General features: G+C 39.4%; 2 protein-coding genes across 7 annotated transcripts in view; one reads left to right on the top strand and one right to left on the bottom strand.

Annotated features, from left to right (window-relative positions):
• Positions 1-128: 128 nt before the first annotated feature.
• Positions 129-19,067, bottom strand: LOC112974713 (inter-alpha-trypsin inhibitor heavy chain H3-like). Its single transcript, XM_026083973.1, has 20 exons — positions 19,008-19,067; positions 17,676-17,842; positions 16,507-16,611; positions 15,916-16,078; positions 14,862-14,972; positions 14,029-14,154; positions 13,218-13,334; positions 12,254-12,422; positions 10,837-10,962; positions 10,374-10,555; positions 9,195-9,380; positions 8,082-8,221; positions 7,488-7,659; positions 6,181-6,190; positions 5,150-5,200; positions 4,408-4,521; positions 3,628-3,832; positions 2,310-2,482; positions 543-654; positions 129-430 (listed from the first exon to the last, which is right to left on the bottom strand). Exons 1-20 carry the CDS (start codon positions 19,065-19,067, stop codon positions 301-303), a joined length of 2,619 nt encoding a protein of 872 aa, XP_025939758.1. The 3' UTR covers positions 129-300.
• Positions 19,068-25,390: 6,323 nt separating this feature from the next.
• NEK4 (NIMA related kinase 4) overlaps positions 25,391-26,839 on the top strand; it is a 19,034-nt gene continuing 17,585 nt past the window's right edge. For 2 of the 6 annotated variants that reach the window (XM_026083969.1, XM_026083970.1), the window contains exon 1: positions 25,966-26,323. In XM_026083969.1, coding sequence (XP_025939754.1) covers positions 26,126-26,323 — 198 coding nt within the window. In that variant the 5' untranslated portion in view covers positions 25,966-26,125. Of the gene's footprint in view, positions 25,546-25,965; positions 26,324-26,839 lie in introns of those variants that run through there. The other 4 variants (XM_026083968.1, XM_026083967.1, XM_026083965.1 and 1 more) reach the window with 4 other exon arrangements.

Here is a 26,839-nt window from a genome sequence, read left to right as displayed (position 1 = left end):
AATGTTTCTATTATATCTTATAGAGTAGAATTATAAATCAGAATTTTAAAACTAGTAAATTAATTCAGTAAAACAAGGATATTTTAGGGGATGAGTGATATCTTACTCACACAAGCAGAATAGCCATTTAGCACTCAAGATCTGATCACACAGTAAGACTGTCTTTTGAGAATCTGTCATATGTTGGCATTGTCAAACATGGTAAGTTTATGTATTTTAATACTCCTTAAGCATTGAAAAGTATTATTCTTTCAGAAGAATACTCTGTACACCCATGATATAAGAGGAAGTTTTAGTTATTTAAAATAGACTGGAAACAACATAGTCTGTGTGAACACCATCTATCAGCCCAGCTCCGTTGTTGTGAACAAACCAGCAAGGAATATCAATGCCGTTCTTAGGGTCTTTTCTGTAATCCTTCTGCCATCCCCTAAAATAGGAAATAGAGTAACGTAAGTTTTGAAGCAGAAACTACGCTGTGATAAGGTAACCTTTGCCAAATCTGTGCTAATGAACCTGATATTTTTATTTATTTATTTTACCTTGTTACTGTCAGTTCATGGTTTTTAATGATCATTGTGGCATCTGGCTTCTTGGGATCAGATCCAGGATGAATTTCAAGTATGGTGAAGTCAATGGGGTGGAAAAACTGTCCTAAAAATAGAAGCCAATATTACCACTTCAGACATGTTGCATGCATTCAAACAAACAAACAAACAAACAAAAACTTCTACATTCCCCTGCTGTTTTTAAGTTCCCTCATGGTTTTGAAAGCACAAGCAAATACCAAGTTTCATGCAAGGCTGAACATAAGCCTATGGTATTATTTACTTTTTATAAACTAGAGTTTTATGCGTATAATCTGGATGAATGTTCCAACTTCCGAGTGCACAGTAAAATTAGTCTTTTTGTCCCCCATTCTTAGAAATATTTCAAGATATCCTTGCTTTGTGTCATGCCTATTCAGTTGTATGTATTAAATGCTCTCCAAGTCTTTAGCTTTTTAATACAATGATGCTTGTGTTCATGGGGAGATCTCTGAAATTATTGGACGTGATTATGCTCAGAATAAGTCTGATACCCAAGGAGCTTCCACGTTCCTGACAGGATTAGCTTTTGCACACTTTTGCCCTGGCTGAGCGTATCACTGAACTGGGCTGCTGTAGGATTCTGTTTATACTTTGAGAGCTATAATGAGCACAGCTACAGTTTGCATAATGAATTATGGAGCCAATTCATAGATGATAAAAACAGTGATGAGAGGTGTGAGTTGCTGCAACTGTAACATGTTGTAACTGCATGTCACATGGGCTTTTTTTGACCAGCTATTCTACTTTCAGTTCATACCACAGCAGAATAATTTTTGTATGTGGAGAAGTTCTTTAACCTGAAGATACCAGAGCAGGAAAGCATAAATAACATGCCATCTTTATTCTGCTCTTTTTCTGTTTTGTCACAGCATTCCCTATGATTCATGGGCCTAACAGGTACTGCCACTGATACCTTAGATTCATCCTCCTCAGATCTCAAAGTGCATACCAGGCTTGAGAAGAGTAACTTCACAGCAGTTCATTATTTTCCACAGAGAGTGAACTTACTGACCCAATATGAATGTTTGCTGCCCTTCCCTAATTTTGTAAGAGAAAATTGGAAGGCAAGAAAAAATGGCTGTTATCTGTGGAAGCTAACAGTGTTTTCCAGCAGAGAATGCAGACCATAAAACCCACTACACTGGCAGAAAATATGATTAATGGGGTCAAAATTTTCATCCCTCAATCACCAGCCTTGCCCTCTATCAGAATAAGGAACAGGTTAGCTAATGTGAGGAAAATCCTAGAGAATGCAAGGTGTTCTGTGATTTTAATGTGTGCTAGCAAATCAAGATATACCTTAACTTCTTTTCTTACCAGGATGCACCGAGATTTGGCAAATTTTGACTAAAGAACAAATAAATGCATTTTCTGAGAGTGCTTATACTTAGGAGAAAGGTGATGAGCTGAAATGAAAGATCAAGCCATCCAAGAGCCTGGAGGGCTGGTGTAATAAGAAACAAATAATCTGGAGATGGGATTTAGCAAGATAAAGGGGTTTAAAGATGCTAGTAATTTATGCAGCAGCAGAGGAATTTAAGAAAATACACTGCATAAAGTCTAGCCCAGAATGTTTTGTCAGAAATCTTAATATAGTCAATCAATGTCATCTCAGTTCCATCCCCCATCTCTGTGCAGAAAGGCCAAGTACAAGACTGGGCCTACAAATTACGTAGTCTCGCAAAAGCATGCAAAGCAAAATGCTAACTGAAGTCATACCTAATAATCCATGGGTCTGTTTAGATAGTTTACCACTGTCCAATGTATAGAGTCCTAAGAAATCCTGGTGGAGAGGATGTTTCTTCCATACTTGGTGCAAAACAATAACAAAGGAGGCACCGCTGCCCATTGAGAACACCAGATTTTTTTTTCTGTTAATTATCAAAGTTAAACTGAGGGAAAAAGAAAAAGCTGACTTAGGGCATTTTGTTCCACACAGTTAACAGCAACGAAAAGGAACCTGAGAAAGGAAATGCGTCCAAAAAAACAAGCGTGGATTTATAAATTGCTCAGAGCCTTTCAAAATAAAGGTTCCACTGTTTAGCTTGGTCTGTGTGAATCTGTGTGTTCACAGACAGATCATGACTCAGACCAAATTACACTGCAAAAGGCTACCTCGCTTCTAAATCTTTCAGCAAAATGCTTTTACCAAAACTGCTCCTATAACAGCACAGTTAATCACAGATAGGTTAGTGCCATTTAGGTACAGTAATTCATACTCATTAACAAAAATGTTGTTGATAAAGTCATCACTTCTTTTCTTGGATACTACCTGACACCTTTTCCCTTTGTTTTTCAGACAAGATGACTCCTGAACTGTCTAGGTCAACTCCTAAACTGCCTAGGATAGTGCTAGGATAAAGACAACTTGCTCTGATTGTGTTAGTGATATCATTAACATGGCTGTCATAATAAAAAAAAAAAAAAAAAAGTATCCTGTATGAATGACAGTATTGCTCTTGTGCTCTTTCTGTTGCAGTTTCATGAGTTGAGAAGATGATTGTGTTCCAAGTGCACAACAAAAATGCAAAGGAGGAGGAGGTACTGTCGTTCCTTTTTTAAACCTTGTTTAGCACAGATATAAATGATTCTATAATAGATAAGTCTTATGAAAAAATATACCTGCTCACATGACAAACTGTTCCTATTTTATAATATCATGATTTCCATTTGTTAGAATGGAGATTGGTTGCAACACATAATTTTGTCTCTGTCTGACAAATTACATACTATGTCTAAATTTATTCCTTAAGGGTTTGCTAGTCACTGTTGCATTAAGCATGACACCAAATCTAGCTTTACCTGAGCCATACTAACAGAAAATTAGAGCAAATTTTGCTGCTATTTATTTTAAGGAGAGAAATTTATGAATAATCATTCAGCAGTTGTACAACAAAGTAGGGAACAGAACCCAGCAAGAACCAATTTCTTTTCTGTATTCAGACAATGTATCTTAAAAGTATATTACTTTTAAGTAATCAACCAAAAAAAATTAAAAAGTAATACAGGAACTTCATATTCTTTCTGTAAGCCTTACCCTTCTTGTTGCAAGCTGACTGAGTCAAGCCAGGTGAAACCTGTCTTTTCATCACCATTCTGAATTGTGATCTTCTCAGGAGTTACCATCAGTCTTAAATTCAGATGCTTATTTGTAATGCCAAGTTTTCCAAAATAAGTATTCTGGATCTTAGAATCATTGTTTGCTCTCTTATCACCAATAAGCTCTCCATTGACTGTGATACCTAATACAAAAAGGGAATGTAAAATACTGCTTTATAGATAGGACCTGATCGACCGATGGCAATTTAACAACAGTTCAAGGAAACAAATCCAAATTGAACAGTGTATCAGAATTACTTTGCGGTTTCTGCCAAAGTAGAGTAAAGGAATAAAGCAATGGGGGCTGTCTTGTAGACTTCCACCAGGAAGACAACCACCTTATTGGAAATAATTGATTATTTCCTAGAGCACAAAGATTCTGTGATGGGTACAAATAGCCTTTGTGCCATCACACTTTCTTTGCCTGGTATTCCATGAAATGGCAACCTAAGGATTATTTTATTCCTTCTACTTCCATTCACTGAAACAAGTTACACCTTTCAGCTCTCACAGTGGTTTTCAAGCAAGGTTAAAAACGTTCATTTTGCTCCAAGAAGTGAAAACACTGTCATGCTAATGGTACCTACCACAGTTATAGTAACTCCTACTAACTTTGCTGGAAAAATAGCTTACACAGTTTTAAAAGAGAGAAATGACCTTTAAATATACGTAGTTCTAAGTATCCCAATTTACTATATTTTTAAAATGAAAAACTCACCTGTAACTGGGTCATTTATTAAATTTAACACAGCACCCGGGTTTTCATTGATATTGAAACAAATGGCGTCTTCTTTTTGCGGCACAGGTATAATGAAGTGTGGATCTCCATCAACTGTAAATGCAAATCACTAGTATTTGCACAGTGCTACACAAGCTCAAAGTTCTGCATGAGCACTAATGCTGTGGCAGTGAATCTGCTGATGCTGGAGACCAGCAGCAGCTGGTCACCACACAAGTTCATCCTCTAAAGGAGTGGTGAGGTCCCAAGGAAGCTGCTACCACCTCCCCAAAGTGAAGTATACCCTTCTTCCCCTCATGGTATGTGACACACATTCTGTGACTCTTGACCACTTCAAAATTTGGTATGTGGGTTCAGGATGGGTAACTCTATTTTAAGTGCCTATCTTTGATGGCAATGAATGTACTAGTGAGGGCAGGAAATCTATTTGGACAGAGAATAAGCAGTTACTATTACAAAGCCTAGCAATGGGAAGGAGGTCTAAGAAAATGATTGAAAATAATCTCAGTGACACACACACACACACACACACACACACACATATATATAAAAAGCGATGTTTAAAGTAAATTAAAATACTAGCCCATTGGGAGAAAAAATGACTGCTTTTATGGAAAGGCATTTCTAAAAGACTGATAATAACGGTGCAATTTAGTCTTAAAAACCCTCTTCAGTTTTTCTTCTAAGCAGATATAACTCAAACTATTCAAAACTAACTCACCACTAGTATGCCATGTAGGGTATGATGCATATAGGTAAGATGGTGGTGGAGCTGTGGGGAATGAAGAACAAAAATTGTTAGAAAAACTAACATCAAAATGGAATATTTACACGCTATCTGCACCATACATGTAAGATGTCAGCAAGTTAATATGATGGCTATATTGCTAATTCTATCCTTGTTTTAAAGTATATAGTCCATGGAATGGCAGTTTGTGCTCTTTTTAAATCAAGCAAAATTTTCTGGATAGACACAGATTTCTTTTGTAGACTGGATTGCTTTGAGGGTTTCCACAAAGCCCAAGTAATGTATCTCTAGGAATGCAAACATCTCAGATTTTATCAGAAAGTCTGGTTAGAAATGCAACACCACCATCCAGTGAAAACTTCTCAAGTTTTGATACTACTTTCGCCAGAATGAACCTGAGACTTTTCAAAGACTTTTGAGAAAACTAGACAAAGAGAGAGAGACACTAATCTCCAGAACAAAAACTTGGCTCTCCCATTTCCAGGAAAGGCCCAAGCAGCAATCTGAAGAATCAATTTCTGTCTCACTCTCTTCTTTTCATATAAGTAGCTGAATACATTAACTTAGCCAGAGATGCTGCTATCATAGTCCTGTGCTGTGTATAATCCCCAGGAAGATCCAAATTCAAGTCCATGCCCTGTATCTAGGAAACAGGTTACAGGAAAGATGTCAGCTGGCATTACTCATTAAAAGCTATTTAGCTGAAAATTTTTGCAGTCTGGTATTGTTCAATCTTTAAGGATGCTTTTAGCATTTAGCACAATTTGGCATCATTTGTTAAATACAGTTGTAAAGCCAGATGAAGCAGTTTCTATCTCTCCAGTCATTTCAGTTGTCTGAATTAATTTCCTTTGACAGATGCTGCTTCATTCAGAAATTCAAACATATGACTTACCATGGTGAACACCTGGGTAAGCACTCGCTGCAAATAAAACAATACATTATTTTAGAGGCTAGAAAGAATAAATGACAATCTCTCCCGCTTACTATTTCTTCCTTCCAGCCCAAACCCCCCTCCACCCCAAAATAATCCCCAAATCTTGTAATTATGTACAAATTTCTAGATATTTTAAAAAATCAAACTTAGTCAAAACCATTTAAAGCAAACTGTGAATGAAGTCAACACTGCATCATGAACAGGCATAATGCAGACCCCTACTTTTCAGCAAAAATGTTGCTTCTCAAAAGGCATGAGGTTCGCTTTGTACCTAGGGATCTCTAAGGGGGCAGGATCACCTCTTCCTACTCTCGTTGCCTTGTGTCATTTTATTCTAAACTGTGCTGTACTACTGGAAAGTGAATAAGACTCACCCGCCTTTTCCTATAGTTTTCTAGTCTTCTGCTCTTTTTACCTCTGAAACCATGGAGCAGTGTCTGAAGAGGGGCTTTGTGCTGAAAAAGCAACAATCGCCCTCCTTGTGAGGGCGAAGACCTCTCTGTATGGAGAATCTGCTACACACAGGTATCTGCGAGTCAGTGGGACTAGTCCTGGAAAGTAACTCAGTTGTATTGGGCCTGAATGTTGTGATGCCGGGACACTGCAACTTTTAGAGGTAGGAAGAGCCTTTTAACAGTGAAAATGTTATTTACAAGATTATCTATCTGAAAAGGTTTTAATGTAATCATAACACAGTCTTGATTTATTCACCTAGACTATTATGAAATTAATATGTCCTCGATTCAAATAAATGATGTATGAAACCCATCTCTAACAGGTAAAAATATAAGGTAAATTTAATAAGAAACACACATACCTTCAGCTGTTACCATGGATGGATAAGAAAGAAAAAAAAGAAAAAGAGAAATTTAAGGTTTCAGTGATTTACTGAGCAAGAAGTTAATAATTAGCCAAAGTACCAAAGGAGATGAGAACAAATGGTGCATTTTTTTTCTTTAATAGTCCGATATCCTGCACCAGGAAGATCTTATGGGTATATTCCCTTTTCATGTGTAAAGATATTACTACATTTAGCCCTAAGCTAAAATATGCGGAAAAATGAAGAAGAAAGTGATGTGAACTAAGCTGAATATTAGATTAGAAATGTTTCTTGGCTTTTTGATGTAATATTTTATATATTTATTTTTATATACACTGATTTTGAATTTATAGTATTCTGCATGTGTGAGTTAGTAATGAAGGATGATCTGGTGGAAGTGAGGCTCATGGTGAAAAGTAATCTTGCATAAACCATACATGTGTAAGGTTTGGAAAGTAAATTTTTCAGATACATATTTAAAACTGTGCCCCACATAACAGCCCTTCTGTAGGGGAACATCCAAGGAACACTTGGCTTCTCTAATAGAGTAAAACTGTGAAAATGCCTATACCTTCAGTGGGTTTATCAGCAATCCCAGCTTGATTGTCATAGTCTTCTGGCTTTGTTACCACCATGGATGTCAGTGGCGTTACAAACTTGTATTTTAGTGAGAGATCCAGGACTTTGGCTGTAAGATTCTCCTTTTCTTCTCCTGTAGCTGAAATGCTGAATGTAGGGAGAAACTCCTAGCATCAACGATTGCTAAATCACTCACAGAACTCTGGATTAAATATCTTTCTTGAAACTGAAGTCATTTCTCTGCAGCTGATTTATCATGAGGGAATATTTGTTGCATTCTAAGAGCAGTTCTGATTCCGCTGGACACCCGAGAGCAGGCAAAACTGTGCTATATATTTGCAATAATTTAAAATTGTTTGATTTGCAATTTGGAAAGGAATTACTGAGGTAGGGAGGAGGAGAGGTTGGGCAATTTTTCTTACCTCTCTTTTTCATTTCCTATTTGTACCTCAGTGCGATGATGGGTAAAAACAGGGAAGTAGTTCTGAATTGCATGTTCACATCTGAGAAGTTGCAGCAGTCAAACTGCCTAATCCTTTCATAAAAGATGTTATTCTAGATATAATTACCGTTTTTCCAGTAGTTGTTCGATGGTGAGATAAGCCCACAGCCTTTCAATGTAATCCCCAAATATGTATTCTTGCTCTTGGAAAGCTTTAGCCGTTTGTTCGGCATCTTGTTGCGTAGTAAATGACAGGGCATCATTAAGCTGTTAGAAATAAGGAAACTTCTGTGCATCATAAGTATTCAGGGACTTGCAGAATCTTTCAAAATCAAGACCTTCACATTTGAAAACCTTTCTAAATTGAAGAATCTTCTGATACTACTCAGGTGCAAGCATTTGCCCAAGAAATTTTCAGTGTTTTATCAATATCTTTGTTTCATGGCTTCTATGAAGTGTATGCTCTGGGACAACATGCAGTTTCCAAATACATGTGGCATTTTGATTCATTAGAATTTGGCTAGCTAGGATTTAAGGTACTTGGCATTATAATGCCTATTTTATATAGGAATATGGTAGAGCACAAGTAGGTATGCTGGCTAACATACTGATAATACAGCATTTGTATTTGAAATATATCTAATATCATATATTAATACATCACAGTGCATGTATGCATTTCACAGTATTTATGATAATATGATTCTCTATATGGAAATAATATGTTTGTGTTGCATTTCTTGAATACTGGGGGAAATATTTTTATAAAATCCAGGTCCAAAGAGGTATTTAGATCACTTGGTTCATATTAGAGGTAAGAGCTCTATTTTGAGAGGAAGGCATTTCAAATATTCAGCTGGTTTGTCCATCAATTCCCCCCACCCAGTAAAGACTATTTCCTAAGAACACTGAACATTCGGTTCCTGAAAGAGCCAGGTAGAGTATTTAGAGACCAAACTGAAAAAAAATCTGTTAGCAAAGCTAATTCAGTCACACTGCACAAAGCTGTTCCAGACTGACCCTAGCATAACTGCGTGACTTAGGCAAGTAGCTTACACCTTTAAAAGCAATGCCTTTGGTGCATTTACTTTGTCACGTACGCAGTAATACAGCCTTTCACTGATGTAAAGGCACAAGTGTAAATATTTTTTGCAAGTATTGCCAGCTTTGAACTCTTAAACATTCAGACATTTTGCATATCAAGGAAATACCTTAATCAGTTAAAGAAATCCATACTTACACCTTCACCTTTCACATCTACAGTCAGACTGTTCTGGTTATGGTCTACAAAGCGCCCAGCCACCACAATCTCAGACCCATCATAGAAATGCTTAAAATTGTTTTTAGTTAGGTCAGATATTTCATTTTCTGGGTAGTTTAACTCCACATCCATGAGCATGGGATTGGACACCTCATCATAAAAACCCTACAGGATTAAAAAAAAGAAAAATATTTAAATAATGGTTGTTTCTTTAATTCATAGTTAGATCTACACCCAGGAATATCTTGCTATCTTAACAACCAAAACTGAAAGTGTATTTTCTAAGAAGTAAGTAAATACCCAGTTAAATCTCAGAGAGTAAAAGCCTAAAAATATATAAACAATGCAAATGAGAAAGGACATACAAACTCTTCAATTTCTGTAAGAGAAGGGGGGAAAATATCCAAGAACAATGTGCCGTGGATGATGGCTTACATCAGTGTTGATGATGGGTTACATCAGAGAAGTCCCAAACTCCCCCCCATTTGATAAAAATAAGTTTCTAGACCTGTTTCCCTAGGGAGACTGAAATGACAGCATAAGCCAAAGGAGACTAGGCAGAGCTTGCAGTGAAGCCCAATATCCAAATTCTTTGGTCATTTTTTCAGTGGATGGCAATGGAATGAGAGAAGCCAAAAATCAACTCTACACTGCCTGTACCTGGTGTCAGTCCTTATACGACCATAAAATGCTTCAGAAGTATGGTGAGATACACCTCCTTGCAGTAAATCCCTAAAGACAGTATCTAGAGTCTTTAATCTCCACCACTCTTCTCTTCTCTTGACATAACATTAACTACATGATCTGTGAGGTATGGGAGACATAGTGACTGCAGCAACTTTGCTTATCTGCATTGGACAGGTGTGGCACACACCAAGGTGCCCTTCAGAACAGTGCCTCGTGTCATCCTACGCCAAATTTTAACCCTCTTCTATAGACCAGGGCATCTCCCTTTTATGGTCATTCCACTTTCTGCTTATATAAGAGTTTCTGCTTATATAAGAGAAGGAATGCAATGAATGTTCTGATTACAGCAGACTGTGAGTGTCTCAGTACCAGATTACACTCTAGGCTTTTTGATTATTTCAAAATAAAAATGTCTCCATAGTTATCTGAATTAATATATCTCTGATCTAATTTAAATGGTGATTCTTGTACCTGAAGTTGTAAAGCTGAATCAGAGTCAGGATAAATCCGGCGGGCCAATCCTTTATTCTCCAGTGCCATCTTCTCCAAGAAGTTATAGTCAACAGCATAGCCAAAACCAAGGTTGTATAAGGGATATTTTCCTTCAATGGCTTTTTTTACAAGTTTTTGAATTTCCTGGGTGTCTGATACGCCTGCATTAAACCAGAAAAAATGGGCTTTRCACTTGATTTTCCTATTGCTTTCATAAATAGATAAACATACCATAAAATGAAATGTGGATAGTGATATTTAGATTTTTTCAAGAGGCATTATCAGAGACTTGTTTTAGTGGTATGATGTTGGTATAGTGGCATCTAAATCATGAAAAAAGAGACCCCCGCCTCCACAAGTCAAAGATGGTGGCCAATTTTAATTGAGCATTTTTCCTTAGTCTAATTCATTCATTTTATTATTTCATCAAGCAGGAACTTACCTACATTTGGTTGGCCATCTGTTAACATGATAATTATAGAAGCGCTTCTCTTGGGCACGAGGTTTCTTTCATGAGCAGCATTCAGCGTATCAATTCCCCTCATTAAACCACCATGTAAATTTGTCACTGTGAGGTAGACACAGAAATTTGGTTTCAACACAGATGGTCAAATTTAGGACCATTTTACACTCAAAACTGATGAGAGCACATTACAATATGAAGATGAAAGATTTGGGTTTGCAAGCAGGGGGATGGTTAGATATAAAAGCAATTTGGCTTTGGAAACATAAAGAAAAATAGATGTCATATAATAAAAGCTGAAATTGTGACCAGCCTTTGGGCAGCTAACAGGCAGAGGCAATACATCATGTGCGTATTCTGTTACTGGGGTCTGTTAGAGGTGAAGTCTCTTTAGAGGAAGCTAGTCATTAACAGCTTCCAAGACTGTCACCACTTTGTAGTGTGGAAGATGCACTTTTTTGATTATGTTGCAGGTTATAGTACCATTTGTGGCCACTGGAAACTCTTTGCTGAGAGTTAAACTGCTTCTTCCTAAAGTGGAACTACAGTTCATTTAGGGTGCTCATACCTTAGCACAATATGCTTAATCTGATCTGACAGGGGGATATTTCATAACAAAGTGCTGCTCTCCAGCACAAGTCCTTACCCTCTCTGTTGTATTGGATCTAACAAATCCGAAATGCTTCCCACCCAGCCAAGAAACTATAGCTTCTGATCAGATGAGTGACTTGATCATCTTACTGCCTGGTTGCTCTCAAGATCTGGCCTGTCACATCTTACTGCCTATGTGGCAGACAGTGTTGAGGCCCTTTTAGGAAGGAACCTAGCACCTGTCAGAGCTGCTCACTTGATGCTGCCATAAGGGAAGAGGGGATATGTGGAGGAACAGATACAGAAGGCATAAGGCCTGTCCACACTGCAGGCAAATGTACCTTGAAATATGCTCTAAAGCTGTGTGTGCTGGAAGTTCCTTTCCACCCCTTCCCCCACGGCGTACCTGAACACCCACAGGTGGCCTCAGGGACACTCTTGTTAAACTCTGTCGGTGATCAGAAAATTTGGCCTTGTTCCTAAAAACATAGTGCAAAATTGCCTAGTGTTTTAGAATGTGAGTGGGAAGAATCCAAGTGATGCATCCATCAGTTTCTAATTCTTTTTAATAGGGACCCCTCTGTTTGGCAAATTCACGTACACTATTTAGGAATGGGTTTTGTGGCTTCTCTTTAAAACTTGTCTGCTGCTCAGTTCTTTTTCTGAAGGACAGAACCCCAAGACAGTAAGTGCTTCTTAAACAACCCCTAATTCTTGGCCGAAAGCTGTAGTAGGGTGTTCAAAGACTGAACTGGTAAATTAACTTAGCAGCCCTATCTATTTGCAAGTCCAGTGAAGTACTTACTGCCTTCAACGTCAATGCCCCGAACAAACTTCCTTGCTTCATCCAAATTCTCAGGAGTGGCCTTGATCAAAGTTTCTTTCCAGGTGCGTACTTCACTACCAAACAGTATGAAATTGAAGAAGTCGTCATCTTTAAGATCATCTAAGATTTTCAGAAGTGCTTCTCTTGTCTATAAAGCAAAGAGATTTAAATGGATTAAACTAGTATAGGTTCAACTGGTAAGAAATGGATGCTTACAGCTTTTACATGATTAATCTCTCAGGGTACTTTTTGTTTGTTTGTTTGTTTTTTTACACAGTATATGTCATGCAAAATTCTGGGCTTGATTCTGTCCTTGCTAGTCCTTGTGTCTACTTCAGAGTAACCCTAGTGAAATCAGCAAGTTGCAATTACATTTGGTTAATCTGCGTAGCTGAGAGAAAAATCAGGTCTCGAATCACAGATCATTGCTTACACTAATGTAAGTTGGCATGGCAAATTGAAAGTGTTGGGAAAGGGTAGCTGCAGGTTGGTGATGGAGATCAGAAGCAAGTACAGCACAGCTATTTCAATGCAGCACCAAAAATTGAAAGTCCTGAGCATTAAATTAGAATGAAGAGTCCTAACTATGAAAAGAGTAGTTGCTTCCCAGAGGAGACAGAATGAACAACATAGATAATGCACATAATACTATATACACATTTTAATTTTGGAATTGTCCAGCACATGTGAGAGAACCCTCTAAAAAGAGTTTACCCCAGTATTTTGAAATAATAAAATACATAAGTAAAATATAACCTAGATGTACAGAATTTTGTTCTATGTTAAGACTTCAAATTAGTACTTTTGGTAGTGAGCATCAGCAAGATCACAGCATAAAAACATCTGCTACAGCTTCAGCAACATGTTCTGTTGAGGTCATCATATCCCTTCCACCTCACTAGCAGTCATTCCATTGGGATTTTATACTAATGTAATAACTTACCTGTTCTATTTCTCTTCCAGCCATTGAGCCACTAATATCTATTACAAAAACAACATTCTTGGACAACTTTGGAAGATTTGTTGGTGCAAAGAAGTGTACAAAGTAGCCATTGACAATCTGAAAAATAAAGATAAAATGCAGAAAAATAATGTCTTCAATATACTGTAAAGATAAAATGGACAAACAAAAATGGCTTTCATTTAGTGTCTAGGCCCTGAGTGCACTAATAGGCCTTAATTACCCTATCAGCCTCACCTGGGGTGAACATCCTCTGCCCATGGGCCAAGCAGCTTCATTTAAGCTCAGCTTTAGGCCCTCAGTCCCTGCCTGAGCTACATTGCAGGAATACCTGCCTCTAGCTGTGCTACAGCCATACCTGTTCCTTGCCATGGACCCCATTGATCTGGATACTGGCTTGTAGACTGACTTCCCAGCTTTACCTTGAACCTGTCTCATCACTAAAGACTTGCCTGGAGATCACTGGACTGCATCTGACCCCGGTTACTCTCGCTGGACCTGATCCTGACCTTGACTCACCATTTTGCATTCCTGGCTTGACCTCAGACCTCATCACCACAAACTTGCTTGATGAGCTGAATTCTTGGTTGAATCTGACTACCATCTCTGGGTCTGCCTTGCTCAGGTACTGTGGTGCTGGTCCATGCCTGGAGAGGCTCCTGCCTGGCCAGCAGGTACATTATCACACTCAGCTTCCCATCCTCTAGGTAGCTGCCAGTGCTCACTGCTCCCTGGCAGTTAATACGCATGCTAAGCTATCCAACAGTTCAAAATTGTCAGCTGTCAAATTTACCTGCAAATTGTCTGGAGTTGTTCTCTTCACATCATATTTTACAGTAAAATCTCCATCCAAGAGAGACTGTGAGCAATTTGCACAGGTTCGCTGTTGATCAAGAGTTGGTTTGAAAGAGATAGAACCCTGGAGGGGGGAAAAAAAAAAAAAGAAAAAAAAGGCTTCATTAGATGTGAGTGTTAATAGCTGAAAACTTTCTACAGAACACAAAGAAGCTTACATTTATGTAAGACCAGTATATTTATATTCAAAGACATGAGAATAATCTGTTTTATCAGGTTAGGTATTAGTTTGTATTCATACTTATTTATATATTTATTGATGGGTAACTTACTGAGATGTGAAGTATGAAGGCTGCTACACAGAGCTCTGTTCATATCTTTTCTTTCTGATCTTCCTTGGTTCAGCCCTCCAGCCTGAATGATACGTTTGATAGGGCTGTTAGGCAGTCTATGCCTTAGGACTTCTCTTACCACCTCTGTACTTGAGAAAACTGTCTGTTACTGACTTAGTTCTTCTGTAAGAATATTCCAATTGGTATCTAGGCTTGTAGCTACTGCTGAGGGACAAAGACTATTAGCTTGGGCACAGCACCATGCTAACACAGCTGTGTGGCTTCTGAACAGAACAGAGATGGCCTTAAGCTCACCAGCTTAGAATTCAGAGCTCACTGGTACAGTCAAGGCTTTACTGCATTTTGTGTTTTGGGTTTTTTTTTCCTTTTCTTTCTCTCCCATGTCTATTATTAGCCAATACAGTACTTTTGCACTGACATCATTATTTCAGAGTTATAACTGTAATAAATAAATTATGAATGCCACTAGTTATCGTACCTTTTTCCCTGAAAAAGCTTTTCTAATGGTATTTTGTAGGTCATTGGTGATGAATGTTCCTTCTGCTTCCAGCTCACTGATACCTTGGGGCTCAAAGATATTTACTTCAATCTGAAATATTAATTGAAAATTCATTGTTATTGATTAGCACGCAATATGTCAAGATAGCCATTTATAGGAGGACCATCAGGTAACCGTGGTTGTGAAATAGAGATTTTCTTAAAAGCAAAAGAAAATTACTTTTGCAATTCAAAATGGAAGTCCAAACCTGCTATTGTATCAGACATGCTGTTACCAAACAACGCATACCTTTTTCTACATAGAGGTTAAAAACAAAATTAAAACCAGAAAAATATCTACAGAAATATAACTTGTTTGAAAACTGGAATTTTGTCAAATATCAAATAAATACTCAAGTCCTTCAGAAATATGATCCAGCCATTAGCTGTCAGCCATGCCCAACTTGACCTATATTTTAGCATGTCTTTTGTCATGTGTTTTAAATAATGCTTTAAAAACTCTTACATATGCTGCGTTTTGTAATGATTCTAATATAGCATTTTCTGGGCATACACAGGAGAAACACTTTGCCCTACAGCTCGGTTTTAGCAGGGCAGATAGAAGCAATCAAAGACAAGTTTTGGCACACACAAGTCACAGTATTCTAGAATGTGATATATGTATTCCTGTAATTTCACTCAATGTAGTTTCATGGTGGTGTGAGAAAGGTGTAGGTTATGCTATGAAGGCATTTCTGAAAGAGCTATTAGTCTCTTATTCTGCCCCAAGGCATCTTAATGGCTTTTTCAGGTTTCAGTATATGATTTCTTTTGGAGGTGTAGTAGCTAAACCAGCCTCTCAGGCCTACAAATAAAAACCTGCTATAAAGCAGATGGAACCTTCCCACACGGTTTGTTAGCAACATTATTTTGAGTCTTTAACTCATCTGTGAGCCAGGGGGATAGACCATGTTATTCTACTTTCAACAGACATACAGAATCTTGTCATCTCTTAAGCTGAAGTACTACATTTGATGATACAATTTGCCATGTACCTCAAAATCTTTGACAAGCTGCTTCGGTTTTACTTTGATGAACATCTCATATTTTCCAAACTGGCGCTTCAGCAGTTCCTCATATGTGAGTTCAAAAGTGACTTTACTGGCTGCTGCAATGTTGACCGAGACGGTGAATTTTTCCGTCTTTCTTCCCGAAGCCCTGTATTTGTTAAGTGGAGAAGAAAAAATAGTATCTTTATTCTCTTTCACAATATTTACTGCTTGGGGGGCTTGGTGCGGTATAACTTTCATAGAGGAGTGTAACGAAGATGTGATTTTTTCGATCTATTGCTAAACCTGTGCTCAAACAGCATAGAACTTATTCACGTTGCCCAGTGTGCTTAATCACAGGAGCAGGTCATACACAATCAGTAGAAGTTGCAGAAAGAGTCTTTCCATAACTGCAGATACAGCCCGAGTTGTCAGAAGTTGTATCTCCTTTTTTATAATTTATTCTACAATAACTTAACCATTGTTCTTGTGTCCTGTAAAACATAAACTTCAGAAATACGCCACAGCAAGATATTACCAATTTCCTGACTTGCTGTAGGATTATGGTGTGGAATCCATGCAAGATAGCATTCTTACTTGACGAGACCGGCAGTCTGTCCCTGAGAAACAGCTTTCTCATACTGCTTTTTTGCAACTTCTTTTTCCTTTATACTTCCAGGATAAGTGACACCATCAATTGTCCTAGAGGCAGAATAAATACCTAGTTTAGTTGAATGGCTTGCATTGATACACATCAAAAATTATAACAGGCAATTTTCTGTTTATTGATTGGTTTGCTAAAGAGGACTTTTGGGAACCTGGTATTGCCAGGATTTGAGCACTTTCTATGAAGCAGAAACCAGCTAGCTTTCTTGGTGAGTTCAGCTGAAATGAAGAGCTCTGTGGTCAGTATCTTAGAGAACCTAAAATAATTCCTACCCTGAAAATGAATTAGATCAAAACTGGTCTGATAGTGACACTATTTATAGCTGCCAAATTCCTCTATTTTAGCGGCTTGGTCATCTTATTTTATGTAACAGCAAGATGACTCTCTAGATGAGACTCCTCTCTCCAAATGTAGCTCTCTGCATCCGAGTATTTCGTTCTTAGACTTGGTACTATTAAACAAGCATTTCTCATATGAGATTGAACTCATCCTAAAATAAAAGTTCTAGCCTAAAGTAGATTAATTATGTCCTAAAAGTGACTGTTTCTTTTCACTGAAAATAAAACAGGCATAGTGTGACTAGCAGAGACAGAGATGTCTAAACTAAATGAGATAAGCCCTATAATGGTGTGAAAATTGCATATTATTCCAACTAAAGATACAAATGTAGAGAATAATTCCCTCTATTTCCTGTCTTTTTTCTGCTTTTGGCTATTATAGTCAAATATGATTCTAAAATGAAGAGATAAATTAAGCTATAATGCCATCAGTGAAATTAGGTAATGGAACATTTCTGGTCTGGTAACACCAGAGTAAAATAAGTGGTATTTATGAAAATGTGAATGGATCCCCAGAGAAGATCCCCCATTCCTTTAGGGGCATGATGATGATCTATTGGTCACCTTTTCTACAGACGTACCAATGTTTGAATACCCCCAAATATCTTGCATGTTTAGCTAATAGTATCGAAAAATTGCCCAGGAGACACTTAAAAATCTGTCAAATAGCAAAGTAAAAATAAACATTCTAGTTCAATTTCTCCCAGTCACATTCACACAGATTTCTAGTTTACTCTAACAATACTGTAGATATTACACACATGCTGAAGTTGGTAATGAAGGCTGTCTTAGGAAGCTCAACATCAAAGACAACTTCTTTGTGCACGTTTCCACGATTGATAGCTTGACTGGTGATGACATTGTGGGCAAATCGGGAAGTTACTTTACTATCAATTTTCATGCTACGGATTTCTATACCATTGACAGCCTGTAGATTGAAAAATGACAAAAGAACTGTTACACTGATGTCTTTTAATCAGCCATAACAACATTTTTGAAAAGAAATTGCTGTAGGGCATTCTATCATTCCAACGCATAAGAGAAAAGAACTAACCATGTTCATAAGGATTGGGGCACAGCTGCATTTCCTTAGGTATCTGTAATATTTCCATTATGGTGCTATTCCATGAAGCATAACGATAGCTTATTTAACAAAATGTTACCAGCAGAGGGGACACATTGCCATTGTAAGAATTGGTTCTTCTCTTCACTGAGACCAACTTTTGTTTATGGCTGGTCAAAGAGAGACAGCACAGCAATGTACAGCTGTGTTGGTATATTGGTGACTGCTATTATCAGCCGAGTAGATGACTCTTGAAGCAGAGAGTCATCTTGTTACAAAGGGACCTAAGCAATTCCAGATGGACTCCAAATTCTGTTTTATGTTATTTTCTGTTTTCTCATGGTCAACTGACAACTGGGGCTCATTTTTCTTAAGCAAGGAAATGGGTGGGGCAGTATTTATTTTCTTTGACTGCTCAGGTGCAGGGTTTCTGGAGATTATATAAAAGCATAGGTAACAACAGACATGATTCCTCAGGCAACTCTGCAGCAACAAGGTTTGCTGCTTGCAGCAAAACCAGCATTGGAAGAAACCTTGTGATTTTTATGCTAGGCCTGATCTCAGGCTGGTTGATTAAGTAGGTCTCCAAACAATCAAGGCAGTTAAGCATTGCTGAAGTGGAGTCCAGGTGCCAAGTGGAAGCAGTCTCAGAGATCAGGTTTCACACCTCCYTTAGAAATAATTAAAACAACATAAAATGGACTTCTGTTAGAGATACAGAGGTGGCTTCAAACAGTTTTGCTATTTATTAAAACACACCATGAGGTTAAAAATCCTGCAGTGGGAAAGAGAACAAACAAATGAATTTCCGTCAGAGCTTGGAACAGAATTGTCTAGTTAGTCCTATTGCCTAAAACAAGCAACTCTGGGCTATTCCCTCTGTCACACGTCCTCAGAAATATCAGTTTGCTCAGACTGCGCTCACAGTAACATGCTGTAAACATAATAAGTATCTTCTTCTCACTATTATTTGAATCTTTCACAGTAGCCTGAGCAAAACCAAGCTTTCATAAAAAGGAAGACTACTCACCAAGTCATTATCAGCATTTCGCTTCTGCAAAGAGAAAAAATAGAGAAAAAAAAGGCTCATGACTAAGGCTGGGAAGCTGCATTTAGAAATAAATTACTTAGCACCTATGCGGTTGTTTTCTGCTTCCAAGTCAAAAGAAATTTTCCAAGAGGAAGTAGGCTTGAGAAAGGTCCTTATTAGTAAATTGAAGCCTGATTCATCCTTTTGTCATTGCAACATATTGCATGTAATTTTGAAGGTGTAAAAATTGGATCTGGTTTCAGATGAAGATCTCGCAGAAGTTTGAGGGAGGAACAAGTAAGGCATTCAGAGCAGGCGTAATTATTTTGCTTATAGCACTCCCAGCCCTGGTGAATCTTTTGGTTGTGATTTGATACTAGTGCACCTTAAATACTGTGGGCTTGAAAGCAAAGCTATATTTTGAATATTGCTGATTTTGTATTTTGCTCAAGTGATACTTGAGAAGATGTTTTCTCCTTTCAGCTGAAAAATAATTATGGACAGCCTGAGAAATGAGATGGGGGAAAGGTTTGAATGTATGGTGTCATTTATATTTACATGTCACTGAGACTAAAGAACACACACTAAAATCTGCTTAATATTGCTTCCTTGAGTATGGTTTGGCTGCTTGCTGCCATCTAAGTAAAAACTGAACATCTTTTAAGTCCTGAGGGTAATATTTTGTTCTTAAGAATTCCTGTTGTCAGGTTCCTTGGTATATCTTTTGTCTTTTCAAACAAATTAATTCCCCTTTGGAAGAAAGGGATTTGTATCAAAGCGTAAAAAATGGTTTGCACGTTTGTTCCAGTTACACACACATCCAAATTATCTGGCAGACTCATCCTTAAACTCTTTCAGACTTGCTCCTAAATTTCTACTGACTCAGCCCACCAGCCTCTCATTCTAACTTGAGCCCATAGATGTTAATCCAACAGGCTCACGGAGAGGAGAGGAGGCCACTACGGAAGAATGCATTTAAAAAAAAAAGAGAGAGAGAGACTGCTAGGTTTTTTTTTTGTGTGTGTGTGTGTGTGTGTGTGTGTGTATTTCGTCCCAGAGCAGATGCAAATAACAGCTCTACAAAAATACTACGTATAGTCTCATGTTAAAATAGTGGTTTGCGTAAGTCAGGGAAAACTGCTGTTTCAGAGTGAATTCCTGTAAGTTCAACAGCAAACTCCTTATCTCTTTTGGCTTTAAGAGCCTTATGGATTACATTTTGTGCAAAGTTGGCTTTTCATGTTTACATGGCCCACCAGAGGGGCAAATACACAGACATATCCAATCAGATATACATCTCAGCTACATTTAAGGCTTTTATTACCGCAGTAAATTTTCACAGCTAGGAGTTTTACAGGCGGGCAACTGAGGCACAGAGGGCTTTGTTTGTTTTTCTCAAGATACTATATAAAATCTTTGGTAATGCAAGGATTTGGGCAAGGCTTCTTGGGTTCTGTGAGACTCGTTCTGGCCAAAAAGTCTCTGTGTACTTTACAGTTATATTTCAAACTGTTATCTCCACACTGGTGATTTCTGTGCGTACCTCTCTCCTGTTTCACAAACCTACATGTTTTTTTTTCATGTCTGTGTAGAGTACCTACCTTTCAAATCCTTCCTTTCCAAAACTGAAATTATCTTCCCTACTGACCCTACTTCTCCTTTCTCCATGGCCCTAGCTTTTTCGTTTCTCCTTTCTGATGATACACTTATCCCTTAGGGGAGGTGATTTGAAAACTCATCTCCAGTCCCTCGAGAGTACCTTGACATGGCGGTGGGGAGTCTGGCACGTCTCTCTGGCAAAGCTGCTATACACTGCATGGAATAACTATACTGCCACGTGGCAGAAACAGAGGGCAGAGAAAATGCAAGACTAAACAAACCTAATTATGTCCACAACGTAGCTGTAGCTGAGGACAGTGCATTCAAGTCATATTTATGACTCTGGCCCTCAGAAGTAGTTTTTATTAGAATAGAATCGACCCCCATTTTTCTACTTCTTTTTCCTCCATGCTTGGTTCAAATGAACGGTTCCCATTGCAGCTTTCTGAACGCCAAAGCAAGCAGCAGAGTTGTCATCGCAATGTTTTAACAACACTCATGAGGCAAGATTTGCAGAGAGAAGCGATGCCTTTTATTAGAGCGACAGATAGATCACTTATTAGACTGATAGTCTTTCTTTTTTTTTCTGATTGTATCTGTCAGTCTAATGAAAGATAACTTCTTTCTCTTGCAAACTGCATCASCAAAGAAGAGGCATCTGTGTTGTCATTACAGTTAATGATCTCCCCTTGTAAAACACAAACTGTGGTCCAGGTCCCGGGAAATGAAAAGCTGGAATTCTCCAAAACATCAGTTTGTTTTGTACAAGCTCTTCCTTCAAGTGGACTTACAAGCAGCTTTAGAACACAAAACTAAAAAAAAAATCTGTTCTTTAGTTATAATACAGATAAATTCTGCAATTCTTACTATGGCCTCCTAAATTAAAACATACCTGTGCTTAATTTTTACAGAATAACTGTTGTGCATGTTCTGTATCAGAACTATGGGTTCTATGGTGGTTTTGAAAGAATTTTGGTCTGGTTGTGTAACCATTTTTGGGTGCACTCTGCCATTATCTTTGAAAAAGAAAATATAGAAAGATTTTTCAGTGAAAGGCATTAGTGGTTTTGCACTTGAGTTGATTCTTCACATTCTTAATGATTCACTTGGACGTAGATAGAAACTTCACTAACGTCAAGGTCATTTTAACCTATGTGGGCAGAAAGTGATAGTGTCCCATGAAAAATATACTTTCTGCAATTCTAGAACTGAGATTTTAATATCCTATGACTTGTGTAATTAGTTACTTGATAAAATATTTCTATAGTATTGCACATATTTACTAGCGTACCCACTATTAGAATGGTTTTTTTTAGTTCGATAACAGTGACAAATTCTACTTTTGCTTAATATTGTCTTCTTGTGGCAACAGCAAAGAATATGGGTGCAAACAATATATAGAAATTGGAGAGAAAAGTAGAGGAAAAAAAAAGGAATTTGAGCTCCTAAGAAAACAGGGAAGGGAAAGAGGGCTGTGAGCACATTACTTGCTGAAAGAAGTCCTGATTTTACAGTTTGGGAAAAACCAAAACACTGCATAACTAAAAGATTTGGCAAAGACTGTACAGTTAACTTGTAGTGACCTCCAGGAATTCACAACACTGAATGAGGTACTTGCGCATGTCCCTATGTACGCGGGAAAAGTAAGGCATGAAAATGAGTTCCAAATTGACAGCAATATTACAGAGCCCGTCATCCCAAGTAATGCCAAATGGAAATCTCAGAGAAGAGACCACAAGGCAATTAAGCTGTGAAAACTAAACTTCCTTGTGACCTGTGTAGGAGTTTCTCTTCTGTCAGACAGAGCAAGGGTCATATAAGAAAGGTTGTATCACTGCTACCCATGCTTTGAATAAGTAGTCCTAGTGGTAGTTTTTAATCTAGGAAAACAAAAATACCATCCTTATTAGTTGTGTACAGAGAAACAAGACGTACAAGTGGGCTTAAAGCATTTTGATTTGGATTTTCAATCAATTTTCAGCAGACTTGGATCTGCCAGTTGTGTCTATCTGACTATGACTTTAAAAGTAGCATTGACAGCGTAAAGATCAGCAGCCGCATACCAGACACATTTACAGCCATACTTCATCGCTCATCACTTCGTCACTGGCATATCACCTGTTCAAGGGAGCTAAAATAGGGATTGGGACTGAGGGTGACCTCACACTATGTAGCAATATCCTCCATTTCAACAAAATTACATTTGCATAAAATATGTAACTGGGAGAAGAATCAATCTTTTCTATAGTGTTTTGCATGTACAGATGGAGTATAGTACAGAGCTTTAACTCTTTTGTATTTAGAAAGGCTTTAGCATTAGAAGAAAGACAGAGACCAACAGATAGTACGGTAATCAGGAGGAAAAAGCTACCATATTATATCTGGGCTACATAATGGTTAAACAGTAAGTCTCCGTGGCATTTCTAATTTGTAGCTATAAGCCTCAAGCTGATTTCAAAAAATTAGATATGTTATCATCCTGATTTTCAAAGAACTCTTTGTTGCCTTACTTCCTTTAAAAGACTGGGCAAAGACCATAACCTAACCAACAGCAACTGACTGTAGATCACTTTGTCCTGCTCTGTCTGCTGACCTACAGTGTTCCCTAAAGAGATTTGCCTCTGTAACTCTTCATGGGACGTAGTTACGTATTGCAGTGAGGAAGAGTAGCCTGCAACTTAACAGAAAAAATTAGGCAGAAAATCAGCAAGCACTGCCTTACTCAGAGATCTAGTCAAAAATAGCATGGCGCCTTCTAGGGAAAGAGATATATTCCATGTTATGCCATCGCATAAAAATTTGGAGAAAATTCCTGCCATGGGATTTGGATAGCAGACAGGTTCATCTGTATGTCATTTTACCTCTCTGCTTTCTACATTTTGGAGACATCTTTTCGCTGATATTTTGCATTGCTTTACAGGCACTATAGTCAGTTCTATAGCAGCACCTATTGTTTTAGACAAATAAATGTAAGACCACTAAAATATTTACCACTATATTTAGGTGATGATGACAGGGGAAAGGAAATGGGGGAAAGTGATGCCTTTAAAAAGAGAAATAGGAGATCTTCTTCAAAGCTGATTCAAAACTGAGGCTGATTATAGGTGAAGTGCCTGAAGCATTGAGCCCCAGGTCTGATCTTGTGATTGCCGATACCAACAAGCACGAAGCTCCTAGTGACAGCCCAGTATGAGCTGATAAATTGCAGGAAGTTAATCTGTGAAGAACAGGAGCCCCCCCCACACATCTGATTACTTACCTTGATGTTTCTGAAATGTGCTATCAAAAAGTCTGATGATCCAAAGGCAGGTATCAATAATAACATATAAAGCAATAGATGCTTTTCCATTTTGGAAAAAAAATAAGCTATTCTAATCTGAAGGATACAGGCAAATAAATAACACTTTGTTTACAGAGTGTTAATAAATAACCAAGCATGAAAAGTGGGGTTAAATATTTGGCATAAGGGGAAAAAAATCAAATACTGAATTTTGGATTTGTAACATCCACAGAGTGCTGTTCCAAAATATGTGCAGAACGGTAAACCTGCAAAATATTTCAGCATGTCTCTGCTGTATAGTGTCATTCCCAAACAGAAGTTCAACAGCCATTTCTGTACAGGAGACTGAGATTGACCTTTCTTCTGCAGGCTCACCTCTTTCCAGATTAAAGCTGTTGTCTTTCTGATACCTTCTTCAAGGCTGTCCAGACCTTGGCTCAAGCTTATTACAGCTGTAACAGAACTTTTAGTCTCTTCAACCCATTTACCTTCCTTTCTGCAGGGACTAACTTCATCCTGCATGTCACAGGCAGGCCCCTAATTTAGGTATTGTTATTTGACATGTATCCTGGCTAGTCCTGTAAGTGTCGCAGAAACTTCAAGTTATGGGTTTTCCTGTTCATCTTTACTGTTGAAACTCAAGTCTGAGCTCCCAGGATCTTGCACAGTCAATACTCATTCAGCCTGATGCTGCAAGGTTCGTTTTCTTTATTTGTTATCTCGATGGCATTACGCTCTCCATTTTTTAACTGGTTTCATCTTCTCTATTGCAGGATACATAAACTTTGAGGACTGGGAGGTAAATTCTCCATGATAATACAACGTTCAGGTCAAATATATAGTAAGACGAAGCTCTGTCAAATTTTCAGATATAAAATTCATTAGACACACACATAAACCAGTAACTGAAATTTTCAGAAATGACTGCCTGCAATTGAAGCCCTGCATCAGTGTTTTGCTAGTCCACATGCAAGTGGTTGCTACAGCGGAGGGGCTGTTTTGCCTTCACATCTGCCTGCACGCTAACTGGGAAATGCATTTTTCTTCCTTTGCTGAAGCACAGCATTCTGTATTTCCCGTTGCTTTGGGGTATTTTCTGTTTCTCCTGCAGAGTCGGCTTTCCTGCGTGCACAGCCATGAGAACAACACACAAAGAAAGGACAAAGAGCTCCTTTTAAACCAGCCCAGAGCTTATTGAGCCAATTCCCTCTCACGTCCAAAGGACCATCGGGCACGGGCTGTGCTTTGGGGGGGGGGGGGGGCTGCGTTGTTTTTTGGGCCACGATAAGAAGGGAAAGCCAGGCCCCAACAAGGCAGGTAGCCACCTGCCTCACGCCTCTCTCAGGCTCCCAGCCCGCTCCTAACATGGCCGCTTCGCCCACTTCCAAAATGGCCGCCGCGCCACGCTCGGACCATAGAGAAGAACGGCAGTCCGCTCTACACGCCGCGGCGTTCGCTGTCTATGGTAGAAGGCGGACGGCGGGCATCTCTATGGCAGCGGCGGCCGCGCTGGCGGGCGGGCAGGCCCCGGTGGCGCCGGCCGCCGGGCGGTGACCGGGGAGAAGGATGCCCCTGGCTGCCTACTGCTTCCTCCGAGCCGTGGGCAAGGGCAGCTACGGGGAGGTGAGCCTGGTGCGGCACCGGCACGACAGCAAGCAGGTAGCGGCCGGCGCGGACAGCGGGGCGCGCTACTGCCCCCTGTCGGGGCGGGCGGTGACCGGGCCGGGGGGGCCCCGCCGCGGGGGCGGGGGAGATGGGGTAGCTGCCGCCCTGCTCCGGGCCGGGGCCGGGGCAAATTGGTGTCGGGGGGGGGCCCGCGGCCCGGTGTCGGGGGAGAGGCCGCGGCCAGGCCCTGGTGTGTGTGGGGGGAGGCCGCGGCCGTGGCCCGGCGGGGAGGGAGCTGCGGCTGCAGCCAGGGGCCAGCCGGGCCTAGGCTGCCTGTCGAGGGGTTGCTGTTTTGCTCCCATCTACACTAAGACTTTTGTTTAAGAAAATGCTATTTTTTAATGTTAAAAACACATTTTTTTTTCACTTAAATAACATTGCTGCTGCTTCTTTTTTTTAACGGCATAATGTTATGTTTTGGGGAGGAAAACCTAGCTTTGGGAGTCCCTCAGGTGACAAGAAAACACAGCTTGCGCTCTTTAGCCCTAAGTAGAAAAGGTGGCTCTTGGGTCGCTGCTGTTAGCGTACTTCTTTAAGACATCCACGTGCGGGGGGTTTAAAAGGAATAGCAGGGATGGGAAAAACAGCTTATGGTGTGCTTGTGCTCGGTTGCATTGGCTGCTCCAGCACCTGGCAAAGCTTGGTCACGTCAGAGTCAAACTGCAGCTTTTTGTTCTTTGCCTTTCTGGTGGGAACTGGAGGTGGTGGTGTGTGGCTTGGCCAAACCAGCCACCTTTCAGAGAAGATGAAAGAGGCTAAAGAAAGGGGGAAGGTGAGCGGTACCCTGGCGTCAGCCTTACGTCCCGGACGGGGCTGGAGGTGGCGGGAGGGTGGGTTTGCCCTGCTGTGCTGAGAAGGTGCCGCCTTGGGGGCTGAAGGCAGTGGAGGTGCCGTGGTCTGAAGGTGAATCCCCAGAGCTTGCTCCCTCCAGACCAGCCGCCGCGTGCGTAACCCACCGTGCTCAAAGGGTTGCCGGCCTCAGGGCCCTAAAAGCAAACAGTACACTGTGGTGACTTCCAACTGTATTGGTCCTTGAATTTCACCTCTTTGACACACTGATCATTAACATTGGCAAGAGGCTCGCTTCCTTATCGCTATTGTTTTAACCTAAGTATTTTGATGTGTTGTACTGTGTCTTTTTTGCCAGCTTTTATAAACATTTTTCCCTAGCAGGGTGATAGGGTTTTTGGTTGTGGCTTTTGAGTAGCGTTACATGTTCTATGGAAGCAATAACATTTTATTTAAGTATATTTGCTGTTAAATGCTTTCCCTTTTTTTTTTTTTTTTT

The sequence above is a fragment of the Apteryx rowi genome, unplaced genomic scaffold (assembly GCF_003343035.1).
Source record: "Apteryx rowi isolate R43461 unplaced genomic scaffold, aptRow1 scaffold_621, whole genome shotgun sequence".
NCBI classification, from domain to species: Eukaryota; Metazoa; Chordata; class Aves; order Apterygiformes; family Apterygidae; genus Apteryx; species Apteryx rowi.
Note: the sequence above shows the minus strand (reverse complement) of the source record. Positions and strands in the feature narration are given on the sequence as shown.